This window comes from Schistocerca cancellata, chromosome 6, assembly GCF_023864275.1.
Source record: "Schistocerca cancellata isolate TAMUIC-IGC-003103 chromosome 6, iqSchCanc2.1, whole genome shotgun sequence".
Classification (NCBI taxonomy): domain Eukaryota; kingdom Metazoa; phylum Arthropoda; class Insecta; order Orthoptera; family Acrididae; genus Schistocerca; species Schistocerca cancellata.
The window spans coordinates 420,880,920-420,904,196 of record NC_064631.1 but is presented as its reverse complement, the minus strand read 5'-3'; the positions used below and the strand labels follow the sequence as shown (position 1 = coordinate 420,904,196).

Genomic DNA, 23,277 nt, shown 5'->3' with positions numbered 1-23,277 from the left:
GATGTCTAAAACTAGATTATTTCAAATGATGTAGGTTACATGAGATTCACAGTTCACACATTTTAATTGCATTTGGGTGATGAATGAACTAATGTTTATGGCCAGATCAAGTCTCACACATTATAATTTATACACAGATAAACAGTTAGTCACATACTACACTCAGTTGGTGTTCTAATATGCAATTACTTGCGTGTAGTAAAATAACACTGAAGTGGTCATTCGCCCAAGTTCATATGTGGCAAACATACATTTAACACAGTCAAATAATTATTCTTTTAATGTACATTTTCATATCTAACAGACAAATCAGTATGAACAAGATGTCCACAGTAATTGATATTCAGAACTAACTCAGTTCACACTCCAGTATTATTGTCACAGTTTGCATTAGCTGTTATTGAAGTTTAACCACATCAGTCAGTAAGAAACAGTCATTGAACCATGGAACCAACTTGGAGACTTGAAATCTAGATTATTCAAAGTATTTTTTCCAACTTTAAACTGTACTAAATTGTCTGCAATACACTTCCAGTATTTGTGAACATGGATTTTGCTCCTTTCAAACTCACTGCAGACTAACTAAAAATGACTTCCTGCATCTCTTGTTTATAAGTTTACTACAATTAGAAATAAAGTTAGCTATCTTGTTTACTGAACTTTCATAACTTCCAATTAAAGAATTATGATTCTGAGGAATTGAATAGTAGAAGAAGATTTGTTGCAGAAACAACTTTATGTACTATGACAATTTCTATTATTTATGCTGACTAATTTGCAAAACAAGGGATTCATCTACTCGATCAAGAAGTTAATGGTCAGGTATATGTTTACATATGAACAATGATAACAAAATCTTAGATTAGTGGTATTCTGTAATTATCATAATTTTTATCAAACTGACTGGCTCATTAACTCTTAGTAAACCAAAAGAATGATAATAAAGTTAAACTGGAGAGGACCTGAATCAGTATTCAAGATCTTTATGCACTGTGAACATGTCATACAGATGAGCATATTGAATATATTACAAAATATGGAAAAAATAATATTAATTTTGGGGGCAAGGAAAACATAACAGTTGGATGGAATCCACCTGCTTTGTTGCTCCTTGACTCTCCAATTACTTGCTAGCTTCTACACATTGACCATCTGGCTGCAAAGGAGCACTCCCCTCATGAATCAGTTCCACCCAGGACTGGAGCAACTGAATCACATTCTCCACCATGTTTTTGACTACCTCTCATCATGCCCTGAAATGAGGAATATCCTCTCCACTATCCTCCCCACCACCCCCACCCAACTGTGGTATTCCATTGTCCACTGAACCTATGTAATATCCTTGTCCATTCAAACTCAATCCCTGCTCCCAACCCCTTGCCTCATGGCTAATATCCCTGCAATAGACCTAAATGCAAGAACTGTCCCATATGTGCTTCCACCACCACCTAATCCATTCCAGACATTTGCATCTCTTATCCCACCCAAAGTAGGGCTGCCAGTGAAAGCAGTCATGTGATCTGCAAACTAAGCTGCAACCATTGTGCTGCTTTCAGCTAACAAGCTGTCTGTCTGCATGAATGGCCTTTGACAAACTATGGCCAAGAGAGAGCTGGATCACCTATTTGCTGAAGTGCTGCCGAATACAATGTGCTTCATTTCAATGACTCTTCACAGCTTGCACCATCTGAATCCTTGCTGCCAACAGCAGCTATTCTGAACTGTGCAGGAGGAACTCTTCCTTCAATACATCCTACTTTCCCATGAACCCTTAGCCAGTCTGGCCACAATGGCCTGAGACAGTGGTTATACATGGATGAGTTGTAATAAAATGATAATTAAATCGACACCCTAGCTGCAAACAGGCACTGATATACATCATTGGGGACATGTTGAAAATGTGTGCCCTGACCGGATCTCGAACCTGGGATCTTCTGCTTACATGGCAGACGCTCTATCCATCTGAGCCACTGAGGGCACAGAGAATAGTGTTCCTGCAGGAACTTGTAAAGGATAGTGTAGGAACAAACTGTTACTTTGAAAACCACATAAAGCTTTAAAATTCGGCCAGGTTGGAATTTACTGTTATTGATGGACTAAAGAAGCAATAGACTTCTGGATTATAAAAAATGTTGCTAGTTACAAATTCAAAATATTTTATGGAACTATTATACTTACACAGATGTGAATCCCTTGTTTACATGAATAAGCATCACATTGCTACTCAAAGTAAATAACAGGAAATTATTAATTAGTGAGTTAATCAATCAATGGTGTGTGTCATTCTATACAGAAAAATTAAGGTAACAAATTTATGTAGTCAAAGTCAAAAATGCCACAGCAGCTATGACAGAATTCACAATGAAAAGTGCCTGCGTCTCCGAACTCCAAATTCAATTATCATGAAAGATAATTAATTTCAGGAAAAATAAAATGTATTATTGTTATGTTGGATTATTGTATTATTGAATCTTATAGGTCCAATTACTGAAATATGTCTCCTAGGTTGCACCAAGTCTGCAGAGTTGTACTGCATGAATATTTTCAATTAATGATATTTTCTAATTAAGGTATTGAGTTGCAAACAATTACATTAAAAAGACTGCTAAACACGAAAGCTTATGACCAGAAGGCCTTCTTCTGCATTAGGCAAAACACACACACACACACACACACACACAAACACATTCACACAAACAGAATCACACACATGTAACCACTGTCTCTGGCTGCCAAGGCCAGACATCCAGCAACTGCACATGATGGGAGAAGCAATCTGGGCATTGGGGATAAAGAAGAGGCTGGGTCAGGGAGGTGGGTAGGGAAGGGGGACTGTAAAATGCTACTTGTGGGAGCAGGGATAAGATGGAGAGAGAATAGGGCAGCTAGGTATGGTTGAGAGGTTAGACAGAGAACAAGGTGATGGGGAGGGGGGGGGGGGGTGGAAAAGGAGAGAAACAGACAGACTTTGAGTGCATTGGTGGAATACAAGGCTGTTTAATGTTGGAATTGAAACAGGGAAGGGTATAGGAAGAGGATGACTAACAAAGATTGAGGCCAGAAGGGCTATGGGAACACAGGATATATTGCAGTGAGACTTCCGACCCACGCGGTTCAGAAGAACTGGTGTTTGTAGCAAGGATCCATATGGCAGAGGCCGTGAAGCAGTCATTGAAATGAAGAATATTGAGTTGGACAGTGTGCTCAGCTAGTGGGTGGTCCCGTTGTTTCTTGGCCACAGTTTTTTGATGACCATTCATGGGGACAGACAGCTTGTTGGTTGTCATGCCCACATGCAAAGCAACAGTGTGGTTGCATCTTAGCTTGTAGATCACATGATTAGTTTCACTGGTAGCTGCACCTCTGAGGGGTAGGTGATGCTTGTGAATGGACTCGAGTAAGTGATGGTGGGAGGATCTATGAGACAGGTCTTGCATCTAGGTTTGTTACAAGGATATGTGCCATAAGGCAAGAGGTTCGAAGCAGGGCTTGATTAGGGATGGACGAGGATATTTTGTAGGTTCAGTGGGTGGTGGAATACCACTGTGGAAGTGGTGGGAAGGATAGTGGGCAGAACAGTCCTCATTTCAGGATGTGATGGGAGGTGGTCGAAACCTCAAATATGGTAGGCAATACAAAGTTGTGTTTCTTGAAGGTTCTTTCTATTCTTGACATGCTGCCAAAATATTAGAAGAAGGCCACTGTTTGGTATCTCTGTATCTTTATTTACATCCCCACACTGAACTTGCTCAGAATGTAATGCATTACATATCTGTCAATCAGAGTATCCATTCTGTTGTAACATGATTCTTAGGTGTTGTAGCTCACCAGGGAGACTGTCAGCATTTGAGACCACATATGCTCTGTGTACCAGAGAGTGTAAGACACTACTGCATTTTGCAGGATGATGACAGCTTGTGACCTGCAAATATAATTCTGTGCGAGGTGCTTTGCAGCAGAAACTGTCTCCCACCATACTGTTAACTTTTCTTCTAACCATGTCATCCAGAAATAGTAAGATCCTATCTTCTTCCACTTCCATGGTGGACTGAATATTTGGATGGAGTGAGTTCAAATGCTGGAGAGACATAGGTAATGCCTCTAGTCTGTCATACATGCTTGGGCCAACCTGATAAATCAGCTGTACCAGAGCACTGCCTGAACCCGCGGCATCACATGTGTTAGGAGAAGACTGACATTTTATCCTTGGCATCATCATTCTGGGATTGTGTTTTGAAGAAGGCCATACATATCCATACAGAGGACAAACTTAATAGGGGTGCAGGTTTTCAAATAAGCACTGCCTGGAATCCAGTACTACCCGCCATTAAATGAAAACAAGAGAAACAAGAACCTCTGGTTAATGACCAGACATGGTGCACTGCAGAGGTTTAATTTAGCTGATAACTACAGGAGTGTCCAGCAGCACATTCGTTACCCAGTGTTCATGCATGGAAGGCCTCTCTTTGTCTCTCTGAGGGTGTGCTGTGAGCATCACTGTCATCCAACTGTGAGTGCATCCACTCACATACATGTTTCCTACTCCTGGCCTGGCCACACATCTTGCAGCAGTGACAACAGCAACTACCACCACCTGAACATGTTGAACAGTTGTATTTGTCGAACAGTTGAGTTTGTTTGAGCTCTGAGTTTTGTGAGCAACATATTTGAAGTACCTGACAAAACAGCAAAGGAAATGAAGTAAAATGAAACTAAGACATAAATATACTCTGGACATGCTTTAAGAAGTGAATCAAATGTCAGCCAAAAACATCAACAATAATAGAATGAGGGATGAAGAAATAGTTCAGTGATACATGCAAAATGGTGATAGATGTTAGCAACACAGCCAGGAAGGCGTGAGCGCTACAGGATAGGAAAAATGAAGATTTAGAACATGGCTACAGGGAGAATGAAGGAAACAATCAATGTGCTACCAAGAGAAAAAAGAAAAATTATAACTGGATCAGATGAGATATTACAGACTTGTAAAGAGTATTTTGACAACTAACTGAACTGTACAGAAACAGACAACAAACTGGAGAAAACTTGCCCAACATACAAAGCAGTAACCAGCAGGTTGAAAAAATTGAAAAAACACAAAGCAGCTGGAAGTGGTAGAATGCCACTGTAATTGCTGACATTTGATAGAAATGTCATGAACAATTGTTTCATTTTATTCTTAACACAATCCAGTTGGGCCAAAGTGAGTTTTGCAGCCCCCAGAAGTCATAAACTTGTTCAACTTCTTTTTGTGGCTCCTGCTTATAAGATAAAGAAAAAAAAATCAGATGACCATCTGTTTCAGAAATATTGCCATCTATTTCAAAAGCATCATAATCAATTTCAGATCCAGATTCTTCAAGTAGCTGCAGAATTTCCTCATCAATCAACCATCTCCCATTTCACACCAAACTTTTGCAATCAAGGCAACTACAGAAGCACACTGCAACAATGAATGTTTGGGAATTTATCATACCTGTAATTTGTTTTTCAAGTTACATAACAGTTTGTGGAAGCAAGAACATCCATCTAGCAGCTCTCAGAAGTATTAAAAGAGTGAACAGCTAACTACCAGCCATCACTGCTGGTAAATAATGCATCATGAATTAACAATCATGAAGCCCATACTCAGATATTCCTTGAGTGCTGACAGTTAGGAGAATCACAAAACACCCATAATTTCTATGGGTAGTGAATGGACTGTGTTAAAATTTGGTGAGATGAAAAAGTACCAGATGAATGGGAGGAATTAATTACTATCCCTATATACAAGGAAGGAGATAAAGGAAACTGCAGGAATTACAGAGGAATTTCCCTACCAGTCACAGTCACAGCATACAAAGTACTGTCCCATGTAATACTCCAAGGACTAATCCCCTAAATCAAGGGCATACTAGGGGCCTACCAGAATGCTTTTTGGAAAAGTAGATCAACAACAACAAACAGCATATTCTGCATCAAGACCATCAATGAAGAACTATTGGAATACAATAAGAACATCCACGGCTTGTTCTTGACTTCATGACAGCCTAAGTTTAGGTGCACAGAAAAACGGTATGAGAAATGAGAAATCATGGCAGAATATGGCAGCCTTAAGAAATTCATCAGCCTGGTCAAAACATATATGGAGACAGCAGTAAGACCGGTGACATATATGGTTAATTAATGTAGGTTAATTCTTACATAGAAGAAGACAGCAACCAGCCACTATTAATACTGCTATTTATTTAGCTAAACAGCGCCGTTACCAGTTTTTAACTTGCAAGTTCATCATCAGATGGCTGTTCACATGGTATGCAAGATACACTTCACATTATTGTCAGTTTTCGATTTTTATTCTTCCACTGTGGTGAAATATTTTTGGTGTGTTGGTGCTGACAAAGGCACTTATGTAATTTGTACATCATCATATTGTGCAAAGCACCACACACACACACACACACACACACACACACACACACAGACAAAATAAATTTGCCACATGTGGAGTTATCACAAAGATTGCAGATTTATAAATAAGTGCTGGATATATTTTGGAATCGAAAAATACAATCCTGCAACTTTGCAACAAAATTGCATGGAATTTTCGACGGCACCAACACACCAAAAATATTTCACCACATTGGAAGAATAAAAATCGAAAACTGATGATAATGTAAAGTGTATCTTGAAAATCATGTGAACAGGCAGTTCAAAACCAATAACGGCGCTATTTAGCTAAATAAATAGCAGTAGTAATAGTGGCTGGTTGCTGTCTTCTTCTTTGTAAGAATTAACCTACATTAATTGTACACAGCCACAGTCTCATCTGTCAGTTTTAGACAAAATAGTATATGGTTAATTATTGGACTGTTATTTTGAAGCACTAATTTGCTCATCTTTCTTACATTTACAACTTTAATAAGTGACTGCATTTCTGTGAACAGTTCCTCTATTGTTACTGTCTGATGCACACCTCTTATGACACATTGTTTAAGTATCAAATAATAGGGAATGTATATATCAGTATCTTTCTTGCCACTACTGGTGACTTCATAGTATTATTAGCAACATCAAGACTCTTTACCACTATTTTAAGCCTGTTTCTACCTCAGTTGTTATGCTTTGCTTCAGAAATAGAACTGTGGAGCAGCTTCCCAACTGCCATAGGGTGTAGTGTGCCTATATTTTTATTTTTTATGTCTGCAGGCAAAACATATGGGTCAGCATAAGTATGTCCATGACTGTTGGGAGATTGGAGGCACAACTAATATTTTGTGAAGTGTTTTAATTATTGTTTATGATATTGACAGATGATGCACACACTTTTTCTACAATAGGTGTTTTTTGAGAGCCATCTGTTCTTTCTGAAACCATGTTAGGGATATTAGAAGCAATGATTTTCTTCTTGTCAATCTTAGGATCTGAACTTACATTCACTGGGCATTTATGGTTATTTGCTACACCCACTACTTCCCATAACCATTTGCATCTGATAATCTGTGACTGCTTCTTTTATTGCATTCACCACACTTACAGCTGGTGCCATAGGTTTCTCCCGCTGTTGCATGTCCTATAGGCACACCTTCCCTTGCAAATCACTGCAGTCAGACTACCGCTCTCACCATCCTGCCCTCCATACATGCCATATGGGAAGCAGTCTCTGAGCACCAGAACCACTGTACTTGTTTAAGTGTCCAGTTTGGCAAAAGTGGAAATATAATGTGCACTAGTTTACTGCTTAATTATTAGTGAGTAAGTACAAGTTATCATCATCATCTTGGACAGTTTCCAGTCTCTGGCCGGGTCTGTATGGAACATAGGCCTTTCCATCATCCTCTGTCTTGCCACCATCTCTCCGTCTTCACCTTGGTCCAGTCTTCTCCTTTCTTCTGGACACATTCTTCTACTCCTAGCCCTCTGTCTCACGGTCTTCCTCTTGGTCTCTTTCCTTCCAGTTTTATCTCTTGTATCCTCCTGGGTATCCTCTTCTACTCTATTCTCTTAATGTGTCCGTACCATCTCAGCCTTGACTTCTCTGTCTCCTCCTGTAATGGTTTCACCTTCATTAACTCTCTGATCCTCTCTTTTTTTAACATGTCTATCTTTGTCACTCCAATACTGATTCTCAAGATTTTCATCTCACTAGCTTGTACTTTGCTTTTCTCTCTTCCTTTCATAATCAAGGTTTCTGACACATTTGTCAGGATCAGGACATAGTATGATCGATACATAACCTTTTTACTTATTTGGGGTACATCCTTGCTCCGTATCAGGCTTCTGACATTCTTCCAAAATGCTTCTGCTTTTCTTCCCCACTCATTTATTTCTCTGTCGTTTTTTCATCTCCCTGTATCAGGCTTCCTAGGTACTTTAAACTCTCCATTATCCCCCACCAATTGTTATTCCAGTTGTTCCTCTCTCCTGCTTTCTTGTTGTGATAATCATCTCACTCTTACTTATACTAAATTCCATCCCATATTCTTGTATTGTTCATTCCCATACATCCAACTGCTCTTGTACTTCCTCCTCCTTATTCCCCCAAATCATCAGATCATCTGCAAACACCATAGCTTTCATCTTCCTTTCACCAATTACTTGTGCTGCTGTACTCATTATATCATCCATCACTACAATTAAGAGTAATGGTGAAAGTGCACTTCCCTGCCTCAAGCCATTCTTCTGTTCAATCCAAGCTGATCTATCTCCTCCCACTTTCACACAGCTCACACTTCCATGGTACATTTCCCTTATCCTCCAAATAATCTGTTTTGCTACTCCTCTGTTCTCCAGAGTTTTCCACACTTTGCTTCTACGTACACTTTCATATGCTTTTTCAATGTCCAGGAAGGTCATTAGTAGGTATATTCCACATTCATAGTGCTGTTCCTGCAGCTATCTCCCAGCAAAAATTAGATCCACCGTGGACCTTCCTGTTCTGAAGCCATGTTGCTCTTCTCTCATTCTTCCTTCTAATTCTGCCCGAATTAGTGCTTCCAAAATTTTCTCAAAAATCTTTGCACAATGACTCATCAATGTTATCCTCCGACAATTCTTGCACTCTTTTCTACTGCCTACTTCCAATTTCTTGCCACAAGGGGCATATCCTTGTGGTCTATTCCAATTGAGTCATAGGCAAATCCTATTCTATCAGATGCAGAACCACATGTGAAAGCAGTCATGTCAATATACCAATTTTCAAATGCGCTTTAAGTGACTGCAGTTACCTGAATGAATGGAGACTGCTAAACTGTGGCTGTGAGTAAAGTTGAGCACTGTCAAGCACAACGCGCTTGACCGCAATGACTGCTTCACAAACTGTGCCATTCCAAGTACCGTAACTACCCAGGACAATATAACAGTATTAGAGTCAATGTGTGCCTACATTTTTGTTAGTCAGCTCTGAAGTAGGACATTGTCAGAAAGCTTACAAACAATTTTGATCTGGATTATGACTGTTTAGCACTTTACTGCTTCCATTCCGTGTAATCCATCCACGATTTTCCAGTGTTGTGTTAATGCATTTAATAATGTATAAATGATTACTGAATGATAGTGTTTTGAACACTAAAATTGATAGGAATATTGTGAGGACAGAAGAAACACTTAAAATAATTTTAGGAAAAACTGAAGTTTAGGGTTTAATGCTCTGTTTATACCAAATACCTTTGAAATAGAGTTCTAGCTTCAGAAGGGAATATTAGGGAATTTACAGTGTTTTAATTGGAGCACAATGTGACTTGGTATTGCTGCTATCCAATTCAAGTGTTTAGAAATCATGTCCCTTACTCTGGAGAGAAAGAAAGTTGTAAGGAATCAAAGGGGAGGGGGGGGGCTATTTAGATCAATAATGATCTTGATCTAAGTCAAATTTTCAAGTAGTTTGACTGTAATTACTAGAGAACTTTCTTTCATTTGTACTTACTTTCTTTCATTCTGTACATAACCTAACAGAACAACCCCCCTTCCATCTTTTTTAATAACATCTCTACATTTTATTTTTCTCCAGAAGAGAGAACCTGTGTTCTGTATGCTTCAGGTATTCTTTTTGAGTCTTGGACACTCTTATCCAGAAAGGCAGTATAATGATTAAGATACATTTAGGAGATGCAGTCTTTAAATCCTCATCGACCATTCAGAATTATGTCTTCCATGGTTTCCCTAGTTAGTTAACATGTGTGCTAATATCATTCCTTTGAAAAGGACATAGCCAATTTCTTTCTCAGTTCTTGCCCAGTCTGATCTTGTGCTCTACCTTAAAAGACTTCATTGCCTATAAGACATTAAACCCAAATCTTTTTTCCTTCTTTTTCATACCTCCTATATCAAATTCTTAGTGCTCTTGGTAAGTATAGACACTCTGTCCATTCCATCTTTTATTATTAACTTTTACATTATGCACAGAGGTTCTTGAAAAAGTATGACTCACTTTCACAGGAAAAGCAGTCATGAGCAGCTTCTTCTTACTACCAACAGCAGCGCAGTTGAATCAGATGAAGCTCTAGGAAAGAAGCGAGTTTTCAGGCATTTGTTTCAGGTAAGTGTACATACATACCCCTACTCACTTACCAGAGTATAAAAGGAAACCTTCAGGAATGTAAAGTTCATCAGTAAAGCAATTGTAAATAGATCTATTTGCAGGAAACAGTTTCTATTCACGCACATTAGCTACCAACGTGCATTAACAATAGTGGAAGTTTTAGCACAAGAGCCAAATGCTGTAAGAACATTACTGTTACTTATATACAATGCTAAAGTAATATCTAATTCTATGACCATCAAAGTATTTTTGTTTAAATTTCAGGTTGCTGTTAATCTTTTAATGTTAACTGCTGTCTACTTGTGTAACAATATAAAGGTTGGAAAACACAAAAAGATATTTTTGTTCCATCATCAGTATTTTGACTGCTGTGATGTCATCATCCATCTCTTCTAATCTTTTCTAACATTTACATCACTTAATATTGGTACCTACTAGGTTAAATGTCATTAATTTATTTCATATATTTTCATGTTTGTCTTTACTTCTCTTCAGTACTTTTTCCTGTGACAAGTTTCTATCCTGATTGCCATACGACATCTCACTAACATACACATCTTTTTTTTTTTTTTTTTTTTTTTTTTTTTTTTTTTTTTTTTTTTTTTTTTTTTTTTTTTTGCAATGATTTTCACAGATTTGTTTCCCTTGTCTGTTCTTTCTGAAGCCTCATCATTTCATACTTCATGTGTCTATATTAATTTCCAACATTCCTTTAGGGCATAGAGATGTCTGCTGGCTGGTCATAGACTGCTGATTTTGGGGGACAGGTGGCTGTGTAAAGATAAGTGTAAGAACATGATGTGGCTTCTGAAACTACTAAATGCTTTGAAATTTGACTAGGTTAGATTTTATTATTTTAAATGGACTCAAAGACTTAAATATTGTTTGTTTATGAAAAATGTTTCAGGTTAGTAATTCGCAAAAGCGTACAGAGCATTATTATATGTCATCTAAAATCCTCTATTTACGAGTATGGTAACCATCCTGAAATAAATGATTTATGATTCTAAGTCATTTGAAATCTTAATTACCTACTGAATTAATTAGTAAGAGGTTTTGTCTTATTAAAAAAATTTTAAGCAAAAATATTACACTGTCAAAGTTCCGAATTTGCAGTGATTAGAACAAAATAGGCAATTTCAATTGTGAGGGTCCAAATTTTTTATGTCAATTATTTTGTAAGTTAACTAAATAAAGATAATTTCAATTATATTTTCAGAATTTTGGATATGTCTGCTTCCAAATAATTGGCAACAATACCTCTTCTGTTGCTCATTAGCTCAAAATGTTTTACCATATATGACATTATTGGTACTTCACTTAACTGTAACTTTTAATTACTCAGTGTTCTAATAAAATCAAGTGCATTATTCTTATGAGGAAGATAAATATAAACTACTGATCTATAAATTTAAATAAGATTTCATTAAATAACAATTTTATCTGTTTCTGTACATATTACATGTGCAACTGGATTAGGAATAGATTGAAAGCACAAAAAAACTTATCTGTTTTTGGGAGTAGAAAACATGAGAGAGAGGGATTAGATTCCAACTTACTACATTCCATACTTCTACTTCCTTAATCAAAATTCATCTTCCATCCTCTTCAGAATTTACCTCCAGTTTTCGCTCCTCTTCAGCAACTCTCTTCTGCATCTATTATTTTTATCTTATTTATGCTCCAGATTACCATTCCTTTGCTCAACCTCCTTGAGTCCATCTGAAGATGAAAAGAACAGATTGCCATTCACTGCATAGAGGGGGCACTAAGTGGTAGGCAGGCACAGGAAAAAAGACTGCTAGATATAATTATCTATTGGACGAAGTCTTTCATCAGACAAAGAAAAAACAAAAACTTGCACTTCACACATACGTAACTCACATCCATTCGTTTTATTTGGTATGTGTATTCCATGGATCCATATGTGCAAGTAATTCACTTGGATGTGGAATGTGTCAATACAATTATACAAATACAACTAATACTACAGAATAATAATAACAGTACAATAATATAAATAATAGTAATTATCAATCTTTCTTAATTAGTATCTAACATTTATCTAATATTATAATTCACTGTCTAACATTAATATAGTATTGTATCTTTCATTTAATAACTGAATAACAAGATATATCTTTTTATTCAAGGAGTATATTAAAAGTGTATATGGAAACTTTTAATTATTTCTGGAAAAGAATTCATCTAAGGAGTACAGTGGATGGTCAAGGAGGTATTTTTTAACATACATCTGAATAGCATTTCATTTTCTCTTGTACATTTAATATTATTAGGCAGTGCATTCAAAGTCTTAATAGCAGCAAACTTTACTCCATCCAGTGACAAATTTTTTACTTCAAAATGGAGATCATCTTTACCTGTAGCATTATAGTTGTGGTATGAACGATGTGTTTCATACTGAGCATAATTTTCAATGACAAAATTCATCAGAAACTATGCTCAGTATGGAACAAATTATTCATACCACAATGATAACACTGGAGGTACAGATGATCTCCATTCTGAAATAAAACAATTGTCACTTGTACAGAAGGGAGTAACTATGCTGATATTAAGAATTTTAATTCACTACTTAATTATAATAAATGTACAAGAGAAATGCTATTCAGATGTACGTTAAAGGAATACCTGCTTGGCCACCCACTGTATTCCTTAGAAGAATTATTTTCCAAAAATAATTAAACACATTGCGACTGTTGTCTTTGGGTGCTAAGGCCCAACTGCAACTGCATCTGAAGTGAGCAGAAATCTTTGCTTGGATGGGTAGTAGGGCTACAGAAGAGGTATTGTGTGGGGAGGGAAGATATGGCAAAGTAGAGTTGGTGGGAAATGGTAGTACAGCCTGTGGGAGTATACAAGAATATGATGTGGATGATAAGGACAGTTGCCTGCTAGGTGCAGAATTGGAAAGCTGTGCTGGGGGAGAAGGGAAAGGACAGAGGAAAAAAGTAGAGAAGGAGCTATGGCTATGTAGGTGCACTGGCAGGGTAGAAGGAGTATGAAGGGTTGGAGAAGGAGCAAGGAAGGTGATAGGCAGGTGGAGGAAAGAGACTAGCAAGGATTGGGGCCAGGACAGTTACAGGAGTGAAGGACATGTTGCAGTGTGAGTTCCCCCCATATTGGTGGGAGGAATCCAGTTGGCAAAGGCTGTGAAGAAGTTGCTGAAGTCAAGCACATCATACTGGATGCCATGGTCAGCAGCTGGATGGTCCATCTGTTTCTTGCCCACAGTTTGACAGTGGTCATTCCTGTGGACAAGCAGCTTGTTAGTGATCATGGCCACATAGAATGCATAGCAGCCCAGATTTCCATCGTGTGAAGTATTCATTAGTGGCTTTAGTTGACAGTCCTCTACCTGGTAGCTCACAATCAGACAATGAGCTGATGCTATGTCCACTGTCTCCTCTGAATGCATAACTAAATTGACTTCTTGTAACTGTCCCCCAATATTCACATTTAGTCATAACTTAGGTTTATGTTTAGACTGTCTGATGCAGCATCAGTAACTGGCTCTACTTCCACTTTACCTAGTGATCTCATCTGCACAGTTCTTATTAGTCTTGACAACCAACTAGGTAAAACAGATCTATATTAGCATCAGTGGGAAATTCCTGCAGGGAGATGAGATGCCTTTGTCAACTGAAGGCAGTCTAGCCCAGTAATATCACTGGGGTTTAATTACAGCTGCCGGCTTTTCTGTACCACTATCTGTTTTCCAATCAACAGCTTATATGTTGTTACTCTGGAGGTATTTAAAAACTGCTGTATCTGAGTAAAGAAATCACAATGAATTTACTTGAAATCTCTTATTTATGAAATTTTATTGAAACTGTACTGTGCAATTTTCCAAACAAACAAATTGCCCCATACCACTGTTACAGCCAAGCTCTCTGTGTAAAAGTAAGGCTTCTGAACAATGTTTTAGTTCTAGAGTTAAATAAAATAATTGCAGAGGGAACAATATATTCTGCTACAAGCAAGTGAAAAATATCTAATAATTGTAATGAAAGCTCTGTTTTATATTTGTTTAGATGAAGGCTTTTTTTCCTCCCAAAATATACTCTCCCAATGAGCTGTTATTCATTTATATGTAAAGAATTTATAGCAAAAATGAGGGTAATACACATAATGCACCACCGTATCTTGAAATTTTAAATTAAGGTATCATTTAGAAGCTAAAGGGTAAAGAGACAAGAAAGACGGTAGAAACTTGGACAGTGAGTTAGAAGCTGTTACTAATCTTAATAACAATAATGGTAATTCCTGGCTGGAGCAGTGTGTAAAATAACGCAACAGTAACCACTTACCTCCACTGGAACGATGGGTGGAGCACAGAAACACATAGCAGAAAACAACATTCACACAACCTTTTGAGCTCTTGCTCTTTTCGCAGCAAATGCACACAAACTCACACATACAACCATGCAGACACCTGAACACACACTCTTGTGATCACAGTGGGACTGATTATTGATACTCAGTTATTGAAAGCAGTTGGCTGAGCTGATGGAGGCGGAGTGGAGGTAGGGAAGGACATATGGTGAGTGTTATACTTATAACACAGAAAACACCATTTACTTTCACTATGTGGTATTTTTATTGGCACAACATAAATCAAAACACAAAGAAATAGTTTCCAACAATCACGGTAACAGTCATGACGAATGTCTCACACCAACTAGTCAACAACCAAAGTAAGTGAAGCGAAGTACAAAAAAGCAAAGATATTAATATTTTCTGGCAGTTCTGTCACAGACACAAGAAGTACTAGCCTGTGATCTGTTAGGCGACTTGACGTCACAGTGCGGACCGGTGCACCTATGGCGGCCCGCCGTGCGTGTTTGGGCGCATTGCATAGGGTGAGCGGCAATTCCTGGCTGTATTATCGTAAACGGAGTGATACCAGCAGAGAGGATAAACTTGTTGATCCTGTGTTGTTACGGGGTGAAGGACGTCACTTGAAGCTGTGGTATGGGATGGTGAAGGACGGTGTGGAATCTGGCGCTCAGCCAGTGTACTCTGTTGTTTTGCAAATATTGGCCTCTGCCACGCGGGGGAGGCGTAATATCGAGGGGGGCACACGTAGATAACTTTCTTCTGTTGATTATCTTATATGCGGCGTCGGCCAGCAATAATTTCGCTTGTAGAGGTTCCTGATCGTGTGATAGGAGCTGCAGTTAGATAGCTTGCGGCAGCTTTGCAACCCAAAAAGATAGTAAAGCTTCATCTGGCATAGTTTTGCTATCGAAGACTGGTCTGATACATCGCCACAGTTGTGAAGGAGTTGAGCCTTTGAGATGTACATCTCACAGTATTTATAAAACAGACTCTTGTGTAGTCTTAGCTAGACGTTCGCAGATCTGTTGTTTTGCCAGTGCGTAACGATTTGTGGGGGCCGCCAACAGCACTAAGTCCTGTACCCACTCAGCGTGGTCCTCTAGGGCATTAATAAGCGCAATAAATTTAGCACTGTCTGAATCAATGTTTAGGGCGGTGAATATAGTCTCTGCCAAAATAAACCACGTATGCGGATTGTCCATCGTGAGCCTTGGTAATTTAGGAATTTTCTCACTCTTGTGTTGTGGATGTGTTGATAGCACAGCGGACGGGAGTGGCGGAGTGTTTATGAAGCTGTCTCTAGTAAACTGTTGAAAGCCTGCAGTAATGATGTAAGTGTAGTACTTGCTCACATTTACAACATGTCTCTTTATGAGGGAGCTGTTCCAGAGAGAATGAAATATGCCATTGTGAGACCTCTTTTCAAGTCTGGCGATGCTACAGATGTCAAAAATTATCGTCCTGTCTCTCTCTTAACAACATTTTCAAAGGTTCTTGAAAAGGCAGTGTATAACAGGATTGTGGCACATCTTGATAAACTTAATATTATTAACCACAGACAATTTGGTTTCCAATAAGGGGTTTCCACAGAGCGTGCCATATATTCACTCACAAATGATGTCTTGGAGTCTATTAATAGTAAGAAGTCACCAGTTGGTGTCTTCTGTGATATTTCCAAGGCCTTTGATTGTGTAAACCACAAGATACTCTTGGAGAAGGCCTATCATTACGGAATCGAAGGGCCTATAGGTAACTGGCTAAAATCATATCTTGAAGACAGGAAACAAAAGGTGGTTCTAAATGGCTGCAACAAAGGATCTTCTAATCTAGTGGATTCTGAATGGGGCAAAATTCAGCATGGAGTTCCCCAGGGATTTGTCCTTAGACCTTGCTATTTTTAATATATGTTAATGATTTACCCCTGTCCATTAGTAAAAATTGTGAATTCACAATGTTTGCTGATGATACAAGCATTGTTGTAGATAGTAAGTCTACTGCTGATCTGGAGACTGATGTTAATGATATACTCAGAGAAGTTACAGCTTGGTTTTCAATTAATTCTCTTTCAGTTCATATTAAAAAAACTAATTTTATACAGTTCCACACAAAAATAAAACTCTAGAAAATATAGTAATTGCTCAAGACAATCAGGAACTAGAACAAGTGCACTCCACTAAATTCCTGGGGGTTCACATTGATTGTAGGCTCAACTGGGAACAGCATGTGTCCCTTACTCTAAAAAGGCTTTCATCAGCAACTTTTGCTCTAAGAATCTTTACTCATTTTGGGGACATCAACATTTTAAAATCAGCTTACTTTGGGTACTTTCTCTCATTAATAAGTTACGGCATAATATTCTGGGGTAATTCACCAGCCTCAAAAAAAAAAAAAAAAAAAAAAAAAAAAAAAAAAAAAAAAAAAAAAAAAAAAAAAAAAAAAAAATCTTAACTGCTCAGAAGAGAGCAGTCAGAATCATGTGTGGGGTTCCTCCACGAACCTCACGTAGAAAACTTTTTACACAGTTAGGTATTCTGACCACAAGATGTCAGTACATATACTCTCTGATGAATGTAGTTAATAAAGACTATGCTCAGTATGAAACAAATTGTTCATACCATAACTACAATAATAGAGGTAAAGATGATCTACATGTTGAACTAAAAAATTTAACACTTGTACAGAAGGGAGTAAAGTATGCTGCTATAAAGACTTTTAATGCATTGCCTAATTATATTAAATGTACAAGGGAAAATGAAACGCTGTTCAAAGGTATGTTAAAAAAATACCTGCTTGACCATCCACTGTACTCGTTAGATGAATTCTTTTCCAGAAGTAATGCCTTCCCTTAATAATAGTTGTATTTAGTCTCTTAGTTATTAGATGGATGATACAATATTATGTTAATGTTATAGTTATAATGTTATATTGATAATTGCTATACTAGTTAAATGACAGCTTGTAAATGAGAAAAAGTGATACTTATTAATATCTATATCATTGTATTATATTACTATTCTGTAGCATTAATTGTATTTGTACAATTGCATTGACATGTTCCACATCCAGGAGAATCACTCGCATGTACGGATCTATGGAATACGCATACCAAATTTAAAAAAAAATAAAATGTCACTCGCGGCTGCTCGTTTAAACACGGCTGGCGTGGGAGGCGCGGCAGGCGCAGCCGGGGCTGCGGAAACAATTGGGGCGGGGCGACTGTCCAACCAGTAATTGTTGTCACTGAAATTTGTACCCATCTGTTTTTGTAGTGAGTCTTGTAGTGGGTGGGGAGAGAATGTGTCCAAAACCGATTTATCAGCAATATATGGGGAGCTCCAAGTGATCTGTGGGCTCGAAGAGTCTGTGAGTTTCATAGTGTTGGGGCACTGTTGCACACTACATGTCACAGGAGGTTGTACATACGACGCACTGTAAGTCACAAATTTAGGCACGGCACTCATGATTGGTTTGTTATAGATGAACGTAGAAAAATATTTCATAGCAGGTGACGTCACTGACGATGTTGAAACAGTCCACAACGGCATTGTTGATGACGGAGAAAATTCCACGGCGTTGTACTTATCTTCCAATTTTATCCCAGTTGTTGGTGGCGTTGTGCGTAGGAAACCGTGGAAAGGCAGTGTAGAGGCACCATTAGTATCTTGTTGTAGTCCGAAAGGAGTGTAAGGTGAGTGAAGTGGAGATGTCGAAGTAAACGGCCACATTGTCGAATCGGACGTATGTTGCGCGTCAGAGGTCACCAGTATGGCGAGTGTTATACGTATAACACAAAAAACACCATTTACTTTCACTATGTGATATTTTTATTTGCACAAGATAAATCAAAATACAAAGAAATAGTTTCCGACAATCACGGTAACAGTCATGACGAATGTCTCACACCGACTAGTCAACAACCAAAGTAAGTGAAGTGAAGTACAAAAAAGCAAAGATATTAATATTTTCTGGCAGTTCTGCCACAGACACAAGAAGGTATTAGCAGGAAAAAGGCAAGTTTTTGGAAGATGGTCCATGTTCATGTGCATGTGAATGTGTGTACTTTGGCAGAGCAAAAGCTTGAAAGCTAATGAGGAAGCTGTTTCCTGTTACATGTTTCTGTGCTCCAAGTGTCTCTACACTATAGGGGAGTGATTGCCTTTGCCTTATTTTATGCAATAATCTTAATACATAGGTACTAATAACAAGGTAAATGGTAGAACAGAGAAAAATCATTCACGTCCAAGACACATAAAAAAGAAGTGAACTTGTAAAATCAGAGGTATAAGACAGAGGAACAAAAGAAAAAGATCAAAACAACAATAAAAGATGGAAGGAGAATCAGAAAGAGGGAAGAGAAAAATTACGTAGTCAGAACTGGAAGAATGAGAAAAAAAAGGGAAATTAATAACATTAAGTGTGACTCTCAGTTGTAGGGAAATAGGAAAAGCGATGTGCAGTCCAAAACTGACCTCATATTCCAAAAATTTCAATGAACATGTTAATTGTAATAAAGTGATTTTATACTGTATGTTATATATGTAACAGACACACAAAAAACACATTATTTTCACAGGTTGTTAATTATGGACCAAGTCCAGTGCAGGATGTTGGCCTTGAATTCCATATTCCTGCCCAGGTCAAGATGAAGAACTCTATCATAACCCTCCTTGAAATTTATAAACCAAAGGTAATAGTAACATTCAATATGCAAAAAATATGTCCAAAAATGAGTGTCTTCAAGTACTTTCGTAGGTAGAGAATTGTCTTTACTGTATTAATTGTTTACTGTTTATATTAAACTTGTGAAATCAAAAGTTAATGAAATTCACTAATGAGTCACAAGTTTGACGTTTCGTCAGTAATATTTTGTTGTTTTGATGAATTATGTTGTAACTTCATTGTCACTATGGAAATCATAATTACCTTAAATTTAATCTCCTGTTCTGAAATAAAGTCTGTATATTGTAAGATATGGATAATGTTTTTGAGCAGGTCAAGTTAAGCTCTTGTAGGAAACAAAATGTTTTTCTGGGATTTCCTTTAGAATTATATTTGAACAACAATAACAATTTTGTCTGTTTTTAATAAGCTATAATGATACTTGGAATACATTTACAAATACATTTATGTCTGTTATAATAATAAGAGGACACATCCAAGATATGCATATGTAGTGATGATTAATCATAAATTTATCTTTGCAGGCATATCTTGATGACGAACCACTAAACTGTCATCACGTAGGTCCACTGGACTTTACTTCAATGGAAACTTGGGATTCTGGTGAAACTGAGGGCGACTTTCTTGGGAGTGGTATTAACGTCATACAACAACGACGCCGAAAACGGCAAGTGACACAAAAAGAGGTTGAAGATTTATCTACCAGTGTACAATCATTCAATTGTTCCCATCGAGATGTGGTCTGCCTTCAGGTGTACTGCACTGTTGACCTATTAGCACCTCTTACTTCAAGAGTTCTTGTTACTTTTACTGCAAAACTCACTCCTATTACCTCATGGGGTAAGTAAAACCTGTACAGTTATTTCATTTCTGAGTATTCTATCTAGAATTAAATGCCGTATGTGGAAATACAAAAAATGGCAATTTTAATACTTCCTGACGGAAATGTACAGGATGTTCTTTTTACTGAGATTAAATGGAAATAGGATTTTAGTGTATTTTGAAAATGTGAATTATTACGTTGGCGTATTATAAAATAGGAAACGTATTACGAACACTGCAAGTACAGTATAACGAAAGAATGAAAACTGCTATAGAAAACATAGTGATGGCAACCTATGTGCAATATGTACTTGGTTTCCCATCTTGTTGAATGCCTTGCTGCTTTTCTGTTACTTAAACTACAGAGAGGCTGTCTTGTGGACATTTTAGATGTTATCTCTGCATCTACCCACATCAACAAAAGTTGTTACATCACCTCAATATGTGGTGTATGTTGCTATTGTGACTGTTCCTATATGGATCAGAAGGTCATTCTTGACATTGTTTATAAACATACACATAGTTACAATGAGCACTAAGTGTGAGTAGAACACTGCATTTCATTGGATTGCAGCATTTCATTTAAAAGCAAAGCACCAGTAGGAACACATTAGAGACGTCTGTGGAACAGTAGAGGGAACATCCATCATGCCACGAAGGATCCAACTGCTATATATTATCAGGTCTGCATCATCATGTAATGCTCAGAAGGCCAGGGAAGTTGACTGATGTATGCATGAGAGTCAAAGTGATGTGGTGCAGATGTAGAATCAGTTCCAACTCACAGGTAATGTTGAGTATCTAAAATGCACAGACCACCCACCTTTGACAGATGCACAGAATAATGATACCTATGACTTTGAAGTCAAAATAACCATGGGATGAGTGCTCCAGAACTGAATTTGGCATATGAAGAAGCTACAGGAAGTTTGCATCAACTGTTAGGAAATGATTCCAAGATGCAAACCTCTGTTCCTGATAAACATGGCAAGCACCACATTGTGAGCACATTATGGACTCCATTACAGGTGGACAAGAAATCATGCAGAATGGATGCCCCGGGATTGGTGTTGGGTGTTGTTTACATAAGAAACCCAGATTTGTTTGTATCCTAGTAATTGCAGACAATGTGTTTGAAGACAACCAATAATACTGAATGCCTCCAACAATGAGTCACACATATTCAACAAGGTAGTGCTGGAGAGAATGAAGTTCTAGGGTGGCATTACAAGGGGCCACCATACATCTCTCACGGTTGCTGAGGGCAATCTCACTGCTGTAAGGTACAGGGACAATGTTGTGACTCGCCGATCATTCAAAGTGCCGCCACGCAATTATGCACGTCCTCTATGTCCTCCAGACAAGAGTCTGAAAACAATAGTGGGACTGCATTGCTAAGATTTTGGTGACAATTTCAACTTGATTGTGATAATACAATCAAGTTGAAATTGTCACCAAAATCTTAGCAATGCAGTCCCACTATTGTTTTCAGACTCTTGTACCCATACCTCACAGCAGTGAGTTGCCCTCAGCAACCATGAGAGGTGTATGGTGGCCCCTTGTAATGCCACCCTAGAACTTCACTCCAGCACTACCTTGTTGAATATGTGTGACTCATTGTTGGAGGCATTCAGTATTATTGGTTGTCTTCAAACACATTGTCTGCAATTACCAGGATACAAACAATTCTGGGTTTCTTATGTAAACAACACCCAACACCAATCCTGGGGCATCCATTCTGCATGATTTACCCTGTATGCTCATTTTTCTGTTCTCATGAACACATTCATTCAGCATGATCACCAGAAACAGAGTGGCCTCCTGTTCTCCTGATGTGAACCCAGTCAGACATGTGTGGTTTCAATTGAAACATGTTGTTTCTGAATTTTGACAATTGCTATGTACTTTTTGTGACTTATACAGTATTGCCATTGAAAAGCAGGACAATTTGGACCAAATTTGGTTTTAAGTTCTCACTGATTGTATGCCATGGTGGGTTCAAACATGTACCCAAACAAGAGGACATTCCACCACCTGTTGACAATGCTCAGAAGTGCTGTGAAAATGGTTTCTTTTGTTTTTTGATGATCTTAATACATTGCAGATGAATGTATACACATGCGTCAGAGCCAATTTTTGGTTTCTTTGGTCATCCTGGAAACTGTTGCCCCAAAATGGTACTTGCATCATATACAAGAACTATGGAATTTCAATTCCATCTACTTAATTTATTCCAGGTATACCTTAATAATACACTGAATTAGAGGACAAATGGTAGCTACCTACTTTTATCTGTCTCCCAGCAACAATTAGAAGCAATGAATGCCAGCTGCATCTGCTTTGTTTCCTATTTAATAATGTACCACAAGATTTCTTTCCTTTTCTTTTCTAACATAGTTTGCCTTTTTCACCCTAGTTTAGAATACAGCACTGGTTACTGCACATTTGTAATTTTTGTTTAAAACTAATCCTTAAAATTACATGGCAGCTGCTGTTCTTGTAAGATAGAATTTTGACACCAACCAACATTTTCTCCATTTTTGTCTCCAGGTTGAAGCCACTATCATTGTTAATTAAATTCTTCACAAACTGCGTTCCAACTGCATAATTTATCTGGCAAAAAATGTAATTAACAAAGATGGTGGTTTCAATGTAGACAAATCATGGAATCCAGTGTTTTCTCTAATTAACTCACAAATATGTTGATTCAGTGCAGCTAGTAATGATACACTGATATCTCACCATAGATATACCACATAGACACATTTCAGATTATGAACACTCTTTGCCACCAATCAGCAGTGTATCTGGCACATGTTTTCTGTGATTTAAAGTGATGATACAAGTACTGTATCTTCAGCCTGTTGGCTCACTCTTAAGAAGGCCAGAAA

The 23,277-nt window shown here is 37.8% G+C and overlaps 1 protein-coding gene across 2 annotated transcripts in view; it reads left to right on the top strand.

Moving 5' to 3' along the window:
- The window catches only part of LOC126190823 (integrin alpha-PS4-like), a 175,916-nt gene that overhangs the window by 124,300 nt on the left and 28,339 nt on the right, over positions 1 to 23,277 (top strand). For both annotated transcript variants that reach the window (XM_049931393.1, XM_049931392.1), the window contains exons 18-20: positions 10,420 to 10,519; positions 19,458 to 19,571; positions 20,089 to 20,404. In XM_049931393.1, coding sequence (XP_049787350.1) covers positions 10,420 to 10,519; positions 19,458 to 19,571; positions 20,089 to 20,404 — 530 coding nt within the window. The remainder of the gene's footprint in view (positions 1 to 10,419; positions 10,520 to 19,457; positions 19,572 to 20,088; positions 20,405 to 23,277) is intronic.